The sequence below is a fragment of the Chionomys nivalis genome, chromosome 1, assembly GCF_950005125.1.
Source record: "Chionomys nivalis chromosome 1, mChiNiv1.1, whole genome shotgun sequence".
NCBI lineage: Eukaryota > Metazoa > Chordata > Mammalia > Rodentia > Cricetidae > Chionomys > Chionomys nivalis.
In genome coordinates, this window is record NC_080086.1 from 36833866 (window position 1) to 36851915 (window position 18050).

An 18050-nucleotide genomic window follows, 5' to 3' on the forward strand; every position below is an offset into this window, starting at 1 on the left:
GGAGAGATGGCTCAGCGGTTAAGAGCACTGACTGCTCTTCCAGAGGTCCTGAGTTCAATTCCCAGCAACCACATGGTGGTTTACAACCACCTATAATGAGCTCTGGTGCCCTCTTCTGGCCTGCAGGCAGGATACGAATTAAGTGGACTCTTGTACTCAGACACAGACAATGACCAGAGCCCTTGTTCTGCTCTGAGAACATGAGCAGCAGCTGATCTCCATCCCCTTGAGGATAATTCATTCAAAAGGAGAAACTGAGAGGACCAACGGAACACATGGCCTGTTTCCAATCACATTATTCCTCCAGTACACTCATCTCCTGCACTGGACCACGGCATACTGAAGAAGAGGGAAAGCCACAAGATACCAAGAATGGGGTACCGCACACTTGGAAGAAGACACCAAGAGTAGGGAAGAAGTGTTCTCCCATCATATTCCTTTTGAGCTTACCATCAAATCTAGGGCAGGCATGGAAATCCCACAGGAGAAGGGAAAGGTGATACAACAGTCAGAATACCAACCCCACATTCAAACCACATCACACGCTCTTTATGTGTCTCGTGGAGCAAAGAACTGAACTTGGGGCTTTGCACACACCAAGCAGGTTCTCTACAACTGAGCAACACCCAAAGCCTTGGGCCTTACAAGACTTTAAAAGGGGGAACCTCCCAAAGAAGAAGAAAAAAAAAACATGCACAAACTAACATCACCAACAATGAAAACTAAATTAACAGGAAATAGCAATCACTGGTCATTAATATCACTTAATGTAAGTGGACTCAACTCACCCATAAAAATGCACAGGCTAACACAGATTAGATACGAAAACAGAATCCCTCCCTCTTCTGCATACAAGAAACGCATCTCAACCTCAAAGACAGACATTGTCTTAGAGTAAAGGGTTGGTAAAAAATATACCAATCAAATGAATCTAAGAAACAAGCGGGTGTAGCTATCATAATATCTAACAAAATAGACTTCAAGCTAAAATCAGTCAAAAGAGACAAAGAAGGACATTTCATATCAGTCACAGGAAAAATCCAACAAGAGGAAATTTCAATACTGAACATGTATGCCCCAAATACAAGGGCACCCTCATATGTGAAAGAAACACTTCCAAAGCATAAATCATACATCAAACCCCACACACTAATAGTGGGAGACTTCAACACTCCCCTCTCACCACTGGACAGGTCAGTCAGACAAAAAATGAACAGAGAAATAAGAGAACTAACAGATGCTATGACTCAAATGGACTTAACAGACATCTATAGAATATTCCATCCAAACAGAAAAAAAAATACCTTCTCAGCACCTCATGGAACCTTCTCAAAAATTGACCACATACTCAGTAACAAAACAAACCTCAACAAATACCCAATGTACCTTATCAGATCACCATGCTTTAAAATTAGAAGTCAACAGCAATACTAATTCCAGAAAACCCACAAACACATGGAAATTAAACAATGCTCACCTGAATCATCAATGGGTCAAAAAAGAAATATAGGGAGAAATTAAAGACTTCCTAAAATTCAATGAAAATGACCACACAACATACCCAAATTTACAGGACACAATGAAAGCAGTGTTAAGAGGAAAGTTCACAGCACTAAATGCCGACATAAAGAAGCTGGAAAAATCCCACACTAGTGAATTAACAGAACACTTGAAAACGTTAGAACAAAAAGAAGCAAACTCACCTAAGAGAACTAGATGGCAGGAAACAAATTGAGAGCTGAAATCAACAAAATAGAAACAAAACAACACAAAGAATCAATGAAACAAAGAGCTGGTTCTTCGAGAAAATCAACAAAATAGACAAACCTTTATCCAAACTAACCAAAAGGCAGAAAGAGAATATCCAAATTAACAATATCAGAAATGAAAAGGGGGACATAACAGACAAAAAGGAAATACAGAGAATCATCAGGTCATAATCACCTCTAATTCCAGCTCTAGGGTACCCAGTATCTCTGACCTCTGTGGATACCTGCACTCACATGTCCATACACACATAGATACAAACATGTACATAGTTAAAAATAATAAAAATAACTTTTAAAAGAAAAGTCAACAGATTCAATGTAATGCCCATCAAAATCCCAGCAAAATTCTTCAAAGACCTCAAAGAACGGTACTCAACTTCATTTGGAAAAGCAAAAAACCCAGGATAGCCAAAACAATAAAAGAACTTCTGGAGGCATCACAATTCCTGACTTCAAACTCTCCTACAGAGCTACAGTACTGAAAACAGCCTGGTATTGGCATAAGAACAGACAAGAGAACCAATGGAATCGAATAGAAGACCTGGATATCAATCCACACATCTTTGAACATCTGATTTTTGACAAGGAAGCAAAAAATATCAAATGGAAAAAAGAAAGCATATTTAACAAGTGGTGCTGGCATAACTGGATATCAACATGTAGAAGAATGAAAATAGACCCATATCTATCACCATGCACAAAACTCAAGTCCAAATGGATCAAAGACCTCAACATAAAGCCAGCCACACTGAACCTTATAGAAGAGAAAGTGGGAAGTACACTTGAATGCATTGGCACAGGGAACTACTTCCTAAATAGAACCCCAGCAGCACAGACACTGAGAGAAACAATAAATGGGACCTCTTGAAACTGAAAAGCTTCTGTAAAGCAAAGGACACGGTCAACAAGACAAAACAACAGCCTACAGAATGGGGCTAATCCCGCATCAGACAAAGGTCTGATCTCCAAAATATACAAAGAACTCAAGAAATTGGACACCAAAAGAACATATAATCCAATAAAAAAATGGAGTAAAGACGTAAAGATAGAACTCTCAATAGAGGAATCTAAAATGGCTGAAAGACACTTAAGGAAATGTTCAACATCTTTAGTCATCAGAGAAATGCAAATCAAAACAACTCTGAGATTCCATCTTACACCTGTAAGAATGACCAAGATCAAAAACAGTGATGACAACTTATGCTGGACAGGTTGTGGGGAAAAGGGAACACTGCACTGTTGGTGGAAATGCAAGCTGGTACAACCCCTTTGGATGTCAGTGTGGCGATTTCTCAGGAAATTAGGAAACAACCTTCCTCAAGACCCAGTAATACTACTTTTGGGTATATAGCCAAAGGATGCTCAATCGTGCCACAAGGACATGTGCTCAACTATGTTCATAGCAGCTTTGTTTTCATACCTAGGACCTGGAAACAACCTAGATGCCACTCGACTGAAGAATGGATAAGGAAAATGTGGTACATTTACACAATGGAGTATTATACAGCAGAAAAAAATAATGACAGCTTGAATTTTGCAGGAAAAATGGATGGAGCTAGAAAACATTATTTTGAGTGAGGTAACCTAGACACAGAAAGACAATTATCACATGTACTCACTCATAGGTGGTTTTTAAACATAAAGCAAAGAAAACCAACCTACAAACCACAATCCCAGAGAACTTAGACAACAATACGGACACTAAGAGCGACTTACATAGATATAATCTACATGGGAAGTAGAAAGTAGAAAAAGACAAGATCTCCTGAGTAAATTGGGAGCATGGCGACCTTGGGGAAGGGTTGAAGGGGGGAGGGGAGAGGCAGGGAGGGAAGAAGAAAAAAATGTAGAGCTCAATAAAGATCAATAAAAAATACACTAAAAGATGGGGGGGGTCCCATCCATAACTCCTCCTCCACTACCTAAAAGTACTGGCGGGAGGGTGAGGGTACGCATGCTCTTTTTGTTTGTCGGCTGGTTTGAGGTAGGGTCTCACTATGTAGCCCTAGCTGACCTGAAAATCCCTGAGGAGACCAGACTGACCTTAAGCTCACCGGGATCCACTTGCTCGTGCCTGTCAAGTTCTAGGATTAAAGGTATATGTCACCAGGCCCACCATGAACACTGCTCTTAAATTCAGCTGCTCTGTAGGCCTTCAACCTAGTTTTAATATTTTAACCAAAACTCTCCAACTCATAAGAAAATTGCCCCCAACTGCTGTAGAAAATATTGCCCATTGTCTTCCTTGAAAAATGTATTAGCACAGACTCTGGCATGTAAAAGAGGTATAAAGCAATTCTCTTCAGCTGAGGTCCCTCTGAAATGACCCACAGGAATACATTGAACAAAGCCTAGGAAATCTCGTACCTTTAAACACACGTGCAGAACAGGATAACTGTCGAATACCTAGACAGGAGAAAGACAAGAAACCAAAACTGAGGTCGGCTCCTTTGAGTATTCCAGCCCTTTCCCCTTAGAACATCACAGCTCTAAAATGAAGAAGGCATGCCAACAGTGTAACAGAAAATTAATTATAGAGCAAGAAACTCTCATAACTTAAATCCAAGAGAGCAAGAAAGGAGCAAAGGGGATCAAGGGATTGATTCCAACTGAGGATGTTGAAAAGATAGCATTAGAGCCACTTTGATCTGAAACTTTAAGACAGACTTTCTGAGATGGAGAGAAGAGGGAATGACATTTCGAGCTGACAGAGCAGCCTGTGCATAATCCAGTCGTAGAGAAAACTGTTTGACAACAATAAAGGCAATCAGAGTTGGAAGTGTAGTCAGATCAAAGGACCTAAGGCAAGAGGGGAGAAAATGGGGCAATGCCAGGTAGTAAAATATTATTATTATACAGGCAAAAAAAAAAAAACCCACCCCAAAACAAAAAAATTAAAACACAAACAAACAAAAATGGGGGAGGGGGAGGGGACAGTCATAGTGGCTAGAAGAAGGAGTTGCCCAGAATGAGTAGGGGGTCATGGAAGGGTGAGGAGAACAGCAAGGAGGTGATTCTGGAAAGCAGAGCTGTTGAGTCAGAGTTGGCTGGGGAGGCAGGTCAGGTCCCCATACTTTCATTAAATTGATGAGGATACTGAAGTCTCGAACAGCCATGTTCCAATACAGAAGCTTCTTTTCATGAACCTGGAGACAGACAAACACAGGTCCCAGTCACAGCCAAATACTTCTACTGCCTTCCCACTAACACAGCTGGTTCATTATCCCTTCTTCAGAGATGTGGCAACCAGTTCACTCATCAGAGGCTCACACATACTGTGATGACATCAGAGCACCTCACAGCAAATCAGTTACTGTCGAGTAGGTAAAAGCTTCTGCTGGCCATCACATCTCTGGCTTCTGAGTCTTTGGGTAGCCCCTGTCTACTCAGCTCTGACTGGGAGGCTGCCAAGACCCATAGCATCTCAAACAGGCTTGGTGCTCTTTTTTTTTTTTTTAAATTTTAAGATTTATTTAATTAATATGCAGTGTTCTTGTCTGCATGTGTGCCTGCACACCAGAAGAGGACACCAGATCTCATTACAGGTGGTTGTGAGCCACCATGTGGTTGCTGGGAATTGAACTCAGGACGTTTGGAAGAGCAGCCAGTGCTCTTAACCTCTGAGCCACCTCTCCAGCCCAGGCTTGGTGCTCTTTAAGCCTTGTGGGAAGTGGCTAATAGAAAAAGTAAGGGGAGCTCAATTCTCACCTCCAACTAGAAGGAAAAGAAATCAAGCCAGAAGCTGTTTGAAAGAACTTCTAGATCTTGGTAACTGAAAGGAAACCGCTTAGGAGAAACTATACCCAAGAGATAAAAAAATTAACAATGTCCATGTAACCAACGGTCATTTCTTTTTGAGAGCAATGCCTAAAGCACCTGCTGTGAATCTGTTGCTGTGCCAGCCTGAAGACCTTTCACTGTCTTCTCGAGTTCAGCCATCATCACACGGAAGAAAATGATGAAGGTGTGCCTATAGGGCGAGAGGCATGAACATTCACTCACACAATGCACTGTTTACAAAAAGCTTCTAGGAAGCTGCCTGCGGGAAGAAGTCAGGAGAGCAACAGTCATTTCCCCTGTCTCCGAATGTTTTCTTTTTCACTAAGGTCCACTGAAAGAGGGGAATGGAAAGAACATGAGCTGAGGGACTGGGATGTAGTTCACTAGATAAGAGTGCTGTGCTTACCCACCCTACCGTACATGGGATTCAGCACACATAGGTGGGCATGGTGGTGCACGCCTGCAATCAAAACACTAAGGAGGAAGTGAAAGCACCAGAGCTGGAGGTTTAAGGTCATCCTAAACTACACAGGGAGTTTGAGGCTAGCCTAGAATAGATGACACGAGAGGGGGGGGGGTGGGGAGAGAGCACAGAGAGGAGCCAAAGCGAATGGCCTATGAGACAATGGAGTTAGCTTGGAGAAGTGATACCTTGACACAGGTCAAGGTACCTTGATACCTCTTTTTACTGCAGTAGCAGTGAAAGAGCAAGGAAGCCAAGTGTAAGCTGTGGTTGTGTTCCCTTCACTGACTATAGGTGGAAGAAAGTCTTTCTAATCTTCATTTTCCTCAGGTAAAACAGTGGTAATGAATGATACCTCTACCTCACAGGAAACAAGATGAAGATGTCTGATAAACTGGAATGACTTTATAAGTACAAAGTAACCATTGGTACTGTAAGACACAAAACCATTAGGTACAATAATCAACTGTTTTTCAAGGTGGATAAAGTATTAGAAAATGGTCTTAAGTCTCATTTTTATTAATTTTAGTGTGTTGGGAGATGAACCCAGGCCTCCCACATGCTAAGTATGTACTATCAGTGGGCTACAACCTTAGCATGAGTCTTAAGTTTAAAGGATAAAAGCACAAACCGTAGTTCTTTATCTGTGAAAACTGGAAGTAGTGACACTACATTCCTCCATGAGATCCTTTTTACTCACCCTGTAAATGGTTTAAACCTGAAATATCCCCACAGGCTCATGATTTGAACATGGCCAATAGCGCTCTTTTGAAGGACGTAGAGAGCCTTTGCAAAGTAGGCCTGGCTGGTGGAGTGGGTAGGCTTTGGAAGGGAACACCTGACCCTGATTCTGGTCTGTTTACTCTAGCTCCTGTTTAGTCATGTGAACAAGCTGCATCTCCACACTCTTGCCACCAAGTGGCAAGTGATGGAGCCTATCTTGACACCACACTCAGCTGCCACAATGGACCAACTGTGACCTAAAATAAGCCCTTCCCCTTTCAGATTGCTTCTGTTAGATATTTTATCAGTGATGAGAAAAGTAAAGAACACACCTGGATAGCGGGCTCTTCACAGTAAGACTTTTGCTGCCAAAGGAGTAGGTGAGTTTACCCTCTAGATGAGAATTACACGGAGGACAGTGGAGCAGGAACTCCCTTACCTGGTCAGCGTAGGGAATGTAGAGGAAGATCCATCTTTCGGTGCATTGACCAGCTCTGGGACACCAACACCAGCGATCTCCTCTATGGCCTTCAGAACATTGTCTGTGTGCTCCAGGTAGATGCTTTGCAAAGTGTCAGAAGAGGAGGGACACACATTATAGAATTACTATCTGCCCTGCTTACTGGCTACTATGTAAGAACGCTTGCTTTAACACTAGCTCCCTTCCTGGGTTCTGCATCTCCTTACCAGGTGCACAGACAATGGAGGCAAATGATCAGGAACCAAACAAATCTCCCCTTTTTGACGCTCATTTCTCAGAAATATAGTCAGTGGTGGAAAGCTGACTAACACAGTAACCATCTGCAACTATATCCAGTATCTACAAGTACTCTACGGAAATCCAGGAAGGAAAGAACAAAATGCAATCAGCATTACCCTATTGTTAGAACCAGATCAGATGGTGAGTGGTCAATTTCCAGAGTTGTAGAAGTTCAAGAAATGGAGTCCAGCCTGGTGGCATAGGTCTGGACTCTCAGTCACTTGGGCGGTTAGAGGCAAGAGGATCCCAAGTTCAAGGCCAGCTTTGGTTACAGAATGAATTCAAGGTGAGCTGGGCAACTCTCCAGTCTCAGTCTCTCTCTGTTACTGTCTGTCAGTCTGCCTGTCTCTCTCTCTCACACACACATAAGAGAAAAGGAAATTCAAGGTATGATACAGGAACTCAGGTATAGCACTGTTAAATACATTAGAACGCAAGAGCTAGTAAATACACATCACCAACAATAATAAACTTTTTAGCTGGGCAGTGGTGGTGCGTGCCTTTAATCTCAGCACTCGGGAGGCAGAGATAGGTGGATCTCCGTGAGTTCTCAAGGCCAGTCTGGTCTACCAAGTAAGTTCCAGGACAGGCTCCAAAGCTACAGAGAAACCCTGTCTCAAAAACAAAAATCAAAAAATCAAACCAAAATGACTGATAAACTTTTTTCTTCTTTCTTTTGAAGGTTTATTTTACGTGCATTGGTGTTTTGCCCCACCCTTGTGTGTGTGTGTGTGTGTGTGTGTGTGTGTGTATACCATATTCCTTGGAACTGGAGTTGCAGAGAGTTGTGGATTCCATGTGAGTGCCGGGAATTTAACCCAGGTCTCTTAATTGTTGAGCCACCTCAACAATTATAAACTTTTATAAAGCAGTCCCAATAATAAACTTTTATAAAGCAAAACAAACAAACAAACAAAAAAAAAAACCAAAAAAACTTCATGAGAAGCTACCATGTATTAAGTTTTCAAATAAATTTCCCCTTCTCTCCCTATGTAACTCTGGTGAATTCACTTTGTTTCTGTTTTTCAAGATAAGTTTTTTTCTGTGTAATAGCCCTGGACATCCTGGAACTTGCTTCGTAGACCAGGTTGGCCTTGAACTCAAGAGATTTGACTGCCTTTGCCTCCCCAGTGCTAAATTAAGTTTCAATTAGAAACAGTTAAGGGATGGAGAGGTGGCTCAGCAGTTAAGAACACTACTGCTCTTCCATAGGACTCAGGGCCAATTCTCGGCACTTGGTGGCTTACAAACACCCGAAGCTCCAGTTCTAGATGACCTTCTCTCACCTCTGACGCCAGTGCATACAAATGGTGCAAAGACATGCAGGCAAAACACCTATATGATAAATTAAAAAATGGAAACACAAAGAGCCAGCTGGATGGAGCACACTGGAACTACAGCACGCAGGGGGTAGAGGCAGAAGGAACAGAAGTTCAAGCCTGTCCTCAGCTAGACACCCTGGAAGTAACAGATATGACTAGACACGATGGGCAATAAGTATATCTGATTCACTGTCAACAAGGAAGGACACACTGCAGACTATTCTCTCTAATTGGATTGTTGTAAGGAATTAGCTAACAGCAGCCAGCAGAAGAAAAGCATCCTAGGATCCAAACTATAAACTATGTTCATTCTAAACCATTTGTTCTCAAGTTCCCCTAACAGAGGTCATGACTCAGTCCCTAACCAGATGACGGATCCCAATAACAGTAAAATGGAAAATGCAATCTGGCTCCCTGGAAGAAAATAAATATCTTACCAAAGCAAATCATGCAGGTGATCATTAAAATTGGTGTTCTTCTCTCTTTCCCCATGAGGCCATGCATGACAGAGCAGTTGTTTGGCCAGGGAGGCTATTTGGAAAACAAGACATAAAGCATTCCATTCTTGATAAATTGACCTCATTCCTTTTTTTTAAAAAAATAAATGTTTTTTAGATTTATTTTATTCATAAGAGTACTGTGCCTACATGTGCACCTGCATGTACATACATGTATACCTGGTGCCTGAGGAAGTGGTAGACTCCATGTGAGTGCTGGGAATTGGGAATTGAACCCAGGTCCTTCGCAAGAACAGGTGCTTTTTTTTGAGACAGGGTTTCTCTGTGTAGCTTTGGTGCCTGTCCTAAAACTCGCTCTGTAGATCAGGCTGGCCTCAAACTCACAGAGATCCTCCTGCTTCCACCTCCCGAGTGCTGGGATTAAAGGTATGCGCCACCACCGCCTCACTACAAGTGCTCTTAACCACTGAACCAACTCTCCAGTCCTGACCTCACTCTTTTCAAACCTACATTTAAAAACACAATGGTTAGTTGAGTCTAATTGTTCACATCTATAATCCCAGCACTGGTGAGACTGAGGAGGGAAAACTATTGGGGCTGCAGAGGATCTCCTCCTGAGCTTTAAAAAAAAAAAAAAAATGAGAATCTCATTGTATACTGTAGGCTAGTCTCAAACTCATAATTTTCCTTCAGCCTTCAGGGTACTGGAATTATAGGCAGATAGCACCAGCCCTGGCCTAAAAAACAATGTTTAAAAAGCTAATTTGTTCCTGTTCTATTAACCCCACTGCCATAAATAAAACCATTTGTCTAAGACTAAGTATACTCTACTTAATGACCCTGTCCTAAAGCACAAAAACATGGCCACCTGATTTAGATCAAACCCTACTCTTAATATAGGAAAAAAGATGTCTTTCACATTTTAATCTTGCCTTCTATTGTGCCCAAACTGGGAAATACAATTAATGCTTTCATTCCAATAACTATGATAAAGGATACTTAGAGAGAAGGTCCTAAGTTCTGGCCCCTCCGGAGGCATGGTGACACACACTTGTACCCCCAGAACTGGGGAGGCCAGCACAGGAGGATCTGGAGTTCAAAGCCAACTTGGCTACATAGTAAGATCTCCTCAGAGAGGGAGAGAAGAGAAAGGGAAAAAGGGGAGAGAAAGGAAAAAAAAGTCAGTAGATGATTTAAAAAAAGCATGAAAATGCCATAATGAACACATGCTTTTAAAAAAGACAGGTGGCTGGGCAGTGGTAGGGCACACTTTAATCCCAGAACTCCAGAGGCAGAGGCAGGCGGATCTCTGAGTCTGAGGGCAGCCTGGTCTACAAAGTGGGTTCCAGAATAGATAGCACTATACAGAGAAACAAAACAAAGCAAAAAAAGGGTCAGGGATGTGGGCAGTACTTATTTCCTTGATGTTGCTTGTGATTTTCTTTCCCCTCTATTCTCTTTCTGATGTATGTACATACCTATGCACCTATCTATCATGTGACTAATAAAAAGATGTGGTGGTTTGAATGAGAATGGCCCCATAGGTTTTATGTTTAAATACTTGGTACTCAGCTGGTGGAACTGTTTGAGGATCAGAAGGTGTATTGGAAGAGGTGTGTCATTGGTGGTGGGCACTGAGGTTTCAAAAGCCCAGGCCATTCCCAGTTAGCTCTGTGTCCTCTTTGTGGATCAAGATGTGAGCTCTCAGCTACTGCTCTATGCCATCTCTGAGTACCAACTGCCATGATTCTCACTATGACGGCCATAGACTCCAACCCTCTGAAAGTGTAAGCCCAATAAACGCTGCATAAGTTGCCTTGGTCTCAGTGTCTTATCATAGCAATAAAAAGTATGTAAGTATCTAAAACAAGAAGGAAGCATATTATTACGACTTATGCAGGGTATGGTGGCACATGTCTATAATTCTAGTACTCGGGAGTAAGAGGAAGGGCGGATTGCTACAAGTCCAAGCTTAGCCTGATCTATATAGAGTTCCATGTTAGCCTGAAATACATAGCAAAACTTTGTCTTAAAAAAAAAAAAAAAAAGGCACCAGGCGGTGGTGGCGCACGCCTTTAATCCCAGCACTCAGGAGGCAGAGGCAGGCGGATATCTGTGAGTTCGAGGCCAGCCTGGTCTACAAAGGGAGTTCCAGGACAGCTACAGAGAAACCCTGTCTCGAAAAACCAAAAAAAAAAAAAAAAAAAAAAGCACGGCTAGAGAGATAGCCTAGAGGTTAAGAGCATTGGCTGCTCTTCCAGAGGTCTTGAGTTCAATTCCCAGCAACCACATGGTGGCTCACAACCATCTGTAATGAGATCTAGTGCCTGCAGGTAGAACATTGCATATATTAAAAAAAAAAAAAAAGATCAGCCAGGAAGTGGTGGCTCAGACCTTTAATGCCAGTACTCAGAGGGCAGAAGCAGACAGATCTCTGAGTTCCAGGACAGTCAAGGCTATCTGGAGAAACCCTGACTTGAAAAGAAACAAACAAAAGAAAAGAAAAAAAAAAAAAAAAGAAAGAAAGAAAAGAAAAAAATCTAAAGATAAACAAAGTAATCAAGGACTGAGAAAAAGGGTTAAAGACAAACAAAGTTAGACAGTAAATGATCAAGGACGGCATGTGAAGCTCAGCAGGTTAGCATTGGGTTTAATTTCAAGTACAAAAAAAGAAAATTTGGGGCTGGAGAGATGGCTCAGTGGTTAAGAGTACTTGCTGGTCTTCCAGAGGACCTGGGCTGGTTTCCCAGCACCCACTAGGCAGCTCACAATTGTCTGTAACTCCAGTTACAGGGGAGCCAATGCCCACTTCTATTCTTCAATAATATATAATATACATGAAGGTGAAACACTCATACATATAAAATAAAAACAAAATAAATATCTTATTGGGAAAAAAATCTAATTAATTAAAAAAAAAGAAACTAATCTGTTGTAGGTTGAGAGTCAGGCTGTGTCCTGCTGCCCAACTAGCTTAACCCCCAAAATAACTACACAAAAATTGTATTAATTAAAACACTGCCTGGCCCATTATCTTTAGCCTCTTATTGGCTAACTCTCACATATTAGTTTAACCCATCTCCATTAAAGTGTATCGCTACCTGACTGTGGCTTACCCGCATGAGTCTAACCAGCGTCCCAGAACCATGGCATTTGCCTGTCTCTGCTTTCTTCCTCCCAGAATTCTGTTCTGTCTTCCCCGCCTACCTGAGTTCCACCCTATCAACTAGGCCAAGGCAGTTTCTTTAATAACCAATGAAAGCAACACAAATACAGAAGGGCCTCCTACACCATTAATCAATTAGTCTAACCAAAGTTACAGTAAGCAGTGACATAGTCCTTTCTGAGAAAACGGCTCTTTGGTGAAGCAAGAGGGCATGTCCAGGATTTTGTGGGATTTTCATGTAATAAATACTCAAAGTTCTAGGAAACACCAAATTTACAAGTGTAAGATATTAACCCTATTCATATCCCCCCCCTTCTCAAAAAAGGGACCTGGGACCATCACCAAGTTTTTCTTTCTTCTGGGTAGGTACTGCAGATTTCTCCAGAAGAGCCATCAAAAGTCTGAGAAGATAAAGACCACACTGGAAACTGGGAATGTAGTGGTGGAAATTTTGCAAGTAACTGAAGCTCTGGCTGTAAAGAAGCAAGAAACAATAGACACAGGCATCACATCACGTGCATTAAAGATGTTTTTTCATGCACACCAGTCACCCGAGTCTTCTCCAAGTAGTTTACAGTCATCAGGTAAAGGCCTGCTGACAAGTCGGCTAGCCTGAGTTGAATCCCAGAAAACTAAATGGTGGGAAGGGAAAGCCGATCCTCCAAACTGTTCTCACCCCCCACAAATGTAAATAATTACCAACAATTCACCTCACTTTCAGGTGCTTTAGTACCTTCTTTTTTTTTTCCTTAAAGATGGGGTCTTACTATGTAACACTGACTGATCTGGAACTCACTTTGTAGACCAAACTAGCCTCAAACTCATAAAGATCAACCTGTCTCTGCCTCTTGAGTGTCGTGATTAAAAGACATGTGGCACCAGAGTTAGAGTAGTACTATGTTTCATTCAAGAATCTAACAGAAACATATCTTTTACAGAGAAAGCTGGACAGAAAAAAGCTATGTGGACAAAATTTTGGCTTAAGGAGGTCACGTACACTGAGAAGCCCAAGCATCAGAATACCACACGAAACCCTGCATAAATTATTTGCTATTTTTGGATGTTATGGGTGGTGAGGAAGATCTCATGAAGACTGGGCTGACCCTGAATCACAACAATGTGATGGGGGACTACAGGACAGGACAGGTCTGACAATTAGTGTCAACTAGTTGCTCCCTACATGCCCTAAACTCTAGAAGACAAAGTAGGTTCTTAGATAATCCAGAGTTGGCTAAGAGTAGGGAGTAGTGGCACATGCCTATAATCCCAACAGCTAGGAGACTAAGACAGGAGAATGGTGAATTTGAGGCCAGCCTAGGACACACAGTATGACCCTGCTTCAAAAAAAAAAAATCAAAAGAAAAGCTGGGCAGTGGTGGCGCACACCTTTAATCCCAGCATTCGGGAGGCAGTAGCAGGTGGATCTCTGTGAGTTCGAGGCCAGCCTGGTCTACAAGAGCTAGTTCCAGAACAGGCTCCAAAACCACAGAGAAACCCTGCCTTGAAAAACCAAAAAATAAAAAATAAATAAATAAAAAAAAAACAAGGGGTTGGAGAGTTGGCTAGGCAGTTAAGACCACTTACTGCTCTTACAGAGGATACAGACAGACAGACAGACAGACACACACATACACAACACAAGTTATACAGGGTGGGTGTGGTGTTGCATGCCATTAATTCCAACACTCAGGAGGCAGGTAGGTGGATCTCTGGAGTTTGAGGACAGTCTAGCGGACATCATGAGTTCCAAGGTAAACTAAGATATATAATGAGACCTAGTCTCAAAAAAATAATAAATCTTTAAAACATGAAAAAACAAATATGTTAAGGGAAAGTGACGAACAAGTATAGATTTTGTTCACAACTCTAACAGTTAATATTTTCCAAAAACAGTTCTGCCAATATACCAGCATGCAGTCTGACCCACCTGACCAGTTCCTCCAAAGGTTGCTTCTGTTCCGTATGCTTTAGCCGGCTTGTGAGGACCTCCAGGGCTGAGTGCAGGAGATGATGGTTTGAGTGGTGAGTAAATCCTTTCCTAAAGTCAAGTCAGAAAAAGTGGTTCAGCTTTTTACTTGGGCAGTACCTGAGGGTCCTAGCCCTCTACCTAGGTCAGTGATTTAACAGTTTCAAAATGGAATTTCAAGATCTTAAGCATGAAATACAGTCACAGATCTAAGCATCAGACTAGGAACTGTAGGTGGGTGTGGTAGCATCTCCCAGTAATGCCTGTACTTGGAAGACTCGGGTAGGAGGACTGTTGCGTAGCTAGATGCAGCTACCTAGTATGAGTTCCAGGCTAGTCTGAGGCATTAATATGATTCTGTCTTAAAACAGCAACAGCAAAAGAAAGTGTAAGCCAGGTAGTAGTGGTGCACACCTTTAGTCCCAGCACTTAGGAGGCAGAGGTAGGCAAATCTCTGAATTTGAGGCCAACCTTGTCTACAGAGAGAATTCCAGGACAGCCAGGAACAGATACATAGAGAAACCCTGTCTTCAGAAAAACAAAAAGAAAAAAAACCAACAAAACAAAAAGAAAAAAAAAAAAACAACAAAAAAACAACCAATCAAAAACCAAAACACAGTGCTGGAGAAATGGCTCAGAGATTAAGAGCACTGGCTGCTCTTCCCAAAAACCTGAGTTCAATTCCCAGCACCCACATGGTGGCTCACAACCATCCACAATGAGATTTGGTGCCCTCTTCTGGCCTGCAGGCATACAAACAGACAGAACATTGCATAGATAAAAAATTAAAACACACACACATACACAAAGGACCTGAAGTACACCCAAAATTCCACTTTCTTATGGATCTAACAATGCTCCAGGTTTATTTTGCGAGGGCAATAGAGCTTTTTTTGTCTGTGCATCTCAGTCTTCTCTAAAATGCAGTGCTAACTTTGTCAAATTACTAACTCAGCATCTAGCCTCATAGGATTCAATAAAGAAAGGCTGTATCTCCTTCTTGGCATTAATAAGTCAACTCTTGAGGATTCAACCTCAGAATTACCTTACCTTTCCTTCCTAACCACAATTATATCCCTTATCATTATATCTGCAGAGCATACGATAATTTTGATTTGTTTTTGTTTGTTCCTTTCCTTTTTCTTAAAATGTGGTCCTCTGCAAGAGGACATTTAAAAAAAAGATTTATTTATTATGTATATAACATTCTGCCTCCATGTATGCCCACATGCCCAAGGAGGGCGCCAGATCTCATTACAGATGGTTGTGAGCCACCATGTGGTTGCTGGGAATTGAACTCAGGACCTCTGGAAGAGCAGCCAGTGCTCTTAACCACTGAGCCATCTCTCCAGCCCTGTTTGTTCCTTTCCTTTCCCAAACTATCAGGCAGACTTCTGCCAAAAAGATTTTCCTCAAAAGAAATTTTTATTATTATCATGACTATGATGCCAAAATTGCTTTCCTAAAAAATAGTTAAAAGTTGTAGAGATGGCTCAGTGATCAAGAGCCTAGCTGCTCTTTCAGAGGACCTGGGTTGCATTCCCCGCCACAAGGTGGCTCATGGTCACATGGGCCTCCAGTTTCTGAGCATACTCATTGTACACAGACAGACACTAAGGCACATATGCAGCCGTGCATACACAAAACAAACACGAAAAACTAAAACAAAACAAAAGTAATCTTAAAGTTAAAATCTTCTGCCCAACTTTCAAGAATCTGCATAATCGGAACCCTATGCCTTCTCTAGCAACACCTTCCTTTTCCTTTCATACATTTTCTGTGTGTAAGCATGCTTTTGTGTGTGTGTGTGTGTGTGTGTATGCATGCGTATGCACAATTTCCTTAATAATGAACGTAGCACAAATTGGCCTTAATAATAAAAACTTGAGTCAGATATCACTGTAAAGCCTGAAAGACCAGAGACAAAGGCGGAAGCCACAGCCACCTCCTACTTCACCAACTTCTACGCCCTTCTTTATCACTCCCTCTCTCCACCCAGTCATGTCATTCCTGTTTCCTGCTCCCAGGCGCTAGAATTGAAGGTGTGTACCAGCATGCCTGGCTCTACGGTTAACTAGTGACTAGCTCCACACTCTGATCTCCAGTCAGGTTTTAGTTGTTAGAGCACAAACAAAACATCAGCACAAATGAATACCCTTTTTTGTGTTTACCACATTTGCATTTTTGGTCAATGCAAATCTTTGATCAGGCATTGCTTTTTAAGTACTAAGGATATAAAAATGACTGACATCTGCCTTTGTGGAGAGTAGGGAAGAAAAATAAACAAGCAATTTTAACAAAATGTGTGACATTTTACCAGAAGAGAATGCCAGAGTGTTAGAAGGGAGATGAGGGCAAGGCAAGGTTATACCTAGCAGTTAGAGAAGATGCCCAGAAACTGAAGAGATCCAGTAAGAAGAGGGTATGGATCAAATAGTCAAGGATCCTGTAGAAAGAGGCCTACCTGAAGAGTTTAGGTGAAAGCGCCAAGCAGGGTGCTGAAAGAACTCAGTCTACTGCGGGCAGATGTGAGACAATGGGTGCAGGAGCAGAAGCCAGACAACGGGAGGTGGGAAAAGTCAGGTCAAAGTCAGGAAAGACTAAAACCCACCAGCGAGCACAATTGGGACAAGATCAGATCAGATTTGTGCTGGGAAGACTGCCGTGACTCTTCAGTGGAGAATGGACCAAGAGAGGACATCTGGAGATGGATGGAAGACCAACCGTGAAAATAGTCAGATATGATGGAAGGCTGAAAGCAGAAGGAGATGTCTAGATGATGCAATCAACAGAATTTGGGATCACATGTGGGAAGGAGTAGAAACTAGGCTTAAGAATAACTCCTGGGGTTTGGCACAAAAAAACTGATAATGCCATTTCCAAGTGAGGCGAAGCGGGAGGAACAGTGATATTGTGCTCGGATCCGGATGTGATGAATCTGAGGTGTCAATGTCACATCCCGGTTGGTGTTGAGTAGGCAGTTGGACAGAATTTTGCCAATGGCTTGGAAGCTAACATTTATCATAAATTTAAGCTTGGGTAAAATTCTCCAGAAAACCTCTTCAAAGAGGACAGATGGGATAAGGCATGACTTAAAGAACAGAAGTATTTAGGGACATGCCCTTATCTCTACTTTCACCCATGCTATGCCTTCAACTCTCTCTCTAAAAACCAACTCCTGGGGCCAGTGGGACGCTTACCAGGTAAAGGCCCTTGATGCCAAGCCTGACACAATCTGATTTTGACCCCTTGGACCCACTGGGTAGAAGAACACATTAGTGCACACATATAAAATTTAAAACACATCGTGTTATAATATATTTCTGTCCTTATTTTAAAAAGAAGCAGGGTGGGGCTGGAGAGATGGCTCAGTAGTTAAGAGTATGTACTGCTCTTGTAGACAGTCTGAATTTGGTTTTCAGTACCTATATCAGGTGGCTCACAACTACATGCGACTCCAGTTCAAGGAGAACCCATATCTACTTCTGGCCTTTGAGGGCACAAACATACATACACATACCTTTTAAAATGTAAAAAATAAAATACATTTAAAGGCCTGAGCAAGGGTGGGGATGTAACTCAGTTGGTAGAGTGCTTGCCTATCATGTATAAAGTTCTAGGTGTCATCCCCAGCCATATAAAC

General features: G+C 42.0%; 1 protein-coding gene across 2 annotated transcripts in view; it reads right to left on the minus strand.

Annotated features, from left to right (window-relative positions):
• Positions 1-18050, minus strand: part of Fancd2 (FA complementation group D2) — an 81498-nt gene that overhangs the window by 9119 nt on the left and 54329 nt on the right. For both annotated transcript variants that reach the window (XM_057769132.1, XM_057769126.1), the window contains 7 exons: positions 14369-14479; positions 12784-12914; positions 9255-9348; positions 7175-7297; positions 5646-5739; positions 4844-4915; positions 4137-4175 (listed from right to left, as the gene is read on the minus strand). In XM_057769132.1, the coding sequence (XP_057625115.1) occupies positions 4137-4175; positions 4844-4915; positions 5646-5739; positions 7175-7297; positions 9255-9348; positions 12784-12914; positions 14369-14479 (664 nt within the window). The remainder of the gene's footprint in view (positions 1-4136; positions 4176-4843; positions 4916-5645; positions 5740-7174; positions 7298-9254; positions 9349-12783; positions 12915-14368; positions 14480-18050) is intronic.